Source organism: Piliocolobus tephrosceles, chromosome 18 (assembly GCF_002776525.5).
Source record: "Piliocolobus tephrosceles isolate RC106 chromosome 18, ASM277652v3, whole genome shotgun sequence".
Classification (NCBI taxonomy): domain Eukaryota; kingdom Metazoa; phylum Chordata; class Mammalia; order Primates; family Cercopithecidae; genus Piliocolobus; species Piliocolobus tephrosceles.
The window spans coordinates 70433009-70435694 of NC_045451.1; the positions used below are offsets into that span (position 1 = coordinate 70433009).

The 2686-nt window shown below is 46.1% G+C and overlaps 1 protein-coding gene across 1 annotated transcript in view; it reads left to right on the forward strand.

Annotated features, from left to right (window-relative positions):
• Positions 1-831, forward strand: part of TXNDC2 (thioredoxin domain containing 2) — a 2809-nt gene extending 1978 nt beyond the window's left edge. Inside the window, 1 exon segment of the mRNA XM_026455999.1 lies at positions 1-831. This exon segment is cut by the window's left edge and continues 15 nt beyond it. Coding sequence (XP_026311784.1) covers positions 1-815 — 815 coding nt within the window. The 3' untranslated portion in view covers positions 816-831.
• The last annotated feature ends 1855 nt before the right edge of the window (positions 832-2686 follow it).

Genomic DNA, 2686 nt, shown 5'->3' on the forward strand with positions numbered 1-2686 from the left:
GTGATATCCTCAAGTCCCCAGAAGAAGCCATTCAGCCGAAGGAGGACAGCCCCAAGTCCCCAGAAGAAGCCATCCAGCCCAAGGAGGGTGACAGCCCCAAGTCCCTAGAAGAAGCCATCCAGCTGAAGGAGGACGACAGCCCCAACTCCCCAGAAGAAGCCATCCAGCCCAAGGAGGGTGATATCCTCAAGTCCCCAGAAAAAGCCATCCAGCCAAAGGAGGGTGACATCCCCAAGTCTCCTGAAAAAGCCATCCAGCCCAAAGCAGGTGACATTCCCAAGTCCCTAGAAGAAGCCATCCAGCCGAAGGAGGACGACAGCCCCAAGTCCCCAGAAGAAGCCATCCCACCCAAGGAGGGTGATATCCTCAAGTCCCCAGAAGAAGCCATTCAGCCGAAGGAGGACGACAGCCCCAAGTCCATAGAAGAAACCATCCAGCCCAAGGAGGGTGACATCCTAAAGCCTGAAGAAGAAACAACGGAGTCCCTGGAGGAGGACAAGGTGAAAGTGATCCTGAGCAAGGAGGACTTTGAGGCATCACTGAAGGAGGCTGGGGAGAGACTGGTGGCTGTGGACTTCTCGGCCACGTGGTGTGGGCCCTGCAGGACCATCAAACCGTTCTTCCATGCCCTGTCTATGAAGCATGAGGACGTGGTGTTCCTGGAGGTGGACGCTGACGACTGTGAGGAGGTGGTGAGAGACTGCGCCATCATGTGCGTCCCAACCTTTCAGTTTTATAAAAAAGAAGAAAAGGTGGATGAGTTTTGCGGCGCCCTTAAGGAAAAACTTGAAGCAGTCATTGCAGAATTAAAGTAAACATGTATTCTGAAAACACTGCAGACAGTCAGATGTTTATGGCTTTTGAGTTATCTTTTATTATTTACACAAAGCGATCAGGTATAACAAAAGTGTATGTCCAAAGGGCACTGCTCGTACATGATAATATTAACTCTACCCTTTTCAAAATACAGTCCAAGCATTAAAGTACATTGTGACTGTGTTTCTGTTGGTGGGAGAGTGTAAAATTAGAAATTCCTCTGGTGAAGATTGCTTAGTCCCACGGTCTCCTATTTTTCAATCTTGATATGTTTTTATTTTTCACTTGCCTTTGAAAATTCCACGCATTTAGTATTTGTAGCAAGACCGAAAATTTAGATAATTTTTCTATAGAGGCAGATGACTGAAAGATGAATGGAAACTTCTTTTCTCATGCTCACGTATCTTTGGGGATTCTGATAAGATACATTTGGAAATAAGGAATTTGAAAGATTCACGTCTTAGTTAACCTCCTTCTTCTGCCGGGAGTGCTATGGAGGCCTTGGGAAATCCACTGGGTTTTCCAAGACCTGATTTGTTGGTGACAGAAGTGAGATCAAGGCTGCTTCCAGATTTCAAGTCCAGGGCTCTGCCTACTATAATCTACGCTCACAAAATCTAAGACAAGGGTTCAGAACTTCAGGTTTCTTGGAGGTTGAAGTCCTCCGGATCTTTGCGGCCATTATGACATCAGTGCCCTGATGGCAGAGTTCCTGGTTTGTCTCCATGGTAACTGGGTTCCTAATACCTAGAACTTCCTCTGACTTTTTTACTTAAATTTGTTCTTATTTTCACTATTGAATAAGCCAGCCTTTAACATGACTCGACCAGCTTAGACATACAGGCCTAGACTTCAATGAATTAACCTAATCACAGTGCTACCAGAGTCTTGTTTGGGCAACTCAGTAAGCTCCAGATGTCTGTGAGCCCAAGGGCCCAGGTCTGAACCATAGATGGAGGCTTAGTCCAGAGTGGGTTTTTAAAAATGAATAAAAGCAGCTTCATTAGGTATAATTGATATACAAAGAACTGCACATATTTAATGGAGGGAGTTGGATGAGTTTATTGTGTTGCATATGCGCTTGATTACCATCTCCACCATCAAAGTAATTAACACCTTCACTGCCTCCAGAAGTTTCCCTGTGTCACTGTGCTTTATTGTTATGACTATCATGGTAAAAGCACTTAACAGATCTACTCTCCTAACACATTTGTAAGTGTCCAGCACTGTAGCGTTAACTAGGGACATGATGCTGCACAGCAGATCCGTGGAACTTACTCATCGCTATGGCTGAAATTTAACACCCATCCAACAACTAACTTCCCGTCGCCCCTCCCGCACCCTCTGGCAGTCACCATTCTACTTTTTGCTGGTCCAGAGTGTTTTTAAAAATTGGAATTCCTTGCCAACATTTCAAACATCAGGATTAAAAAAAAAATCTAGATGTCTAGCTTTTCTTGAAAAACTAAGATCTGACAATCCAGGCTTGCCTTACCTCAAGAAAACCAGTCTGACCTTGGGGTCTGAGTGGCAGCTGCCTCCATCCGATAGGGCGCACTCTCTCCAGTCTTTTGCTGCAAAACCTTGCTGGCTTCTTCACTTAGCCAGCTGAGTTGCAATCCCTATTGTAAGTTCAAGACTGGGACTGGGTATGGTGGCTCATGCCTGTAATCCCAGCACTTTGGAAGGCTGAGGCCGGTGGATCACCTGAGGTCAGGAGTTCAAGACTAGCCTGGCCAACATGGTGAAACCCCATCTCTACTAAAAATACAAACATTAGCCGGGTTGGTGGTGGGTGCCTGTAATCCCAGCTACTCAGGAGACTGAGGCAGGAGAATCAATTGAACCCGGGAAGCAGAGCTTGCAGTGA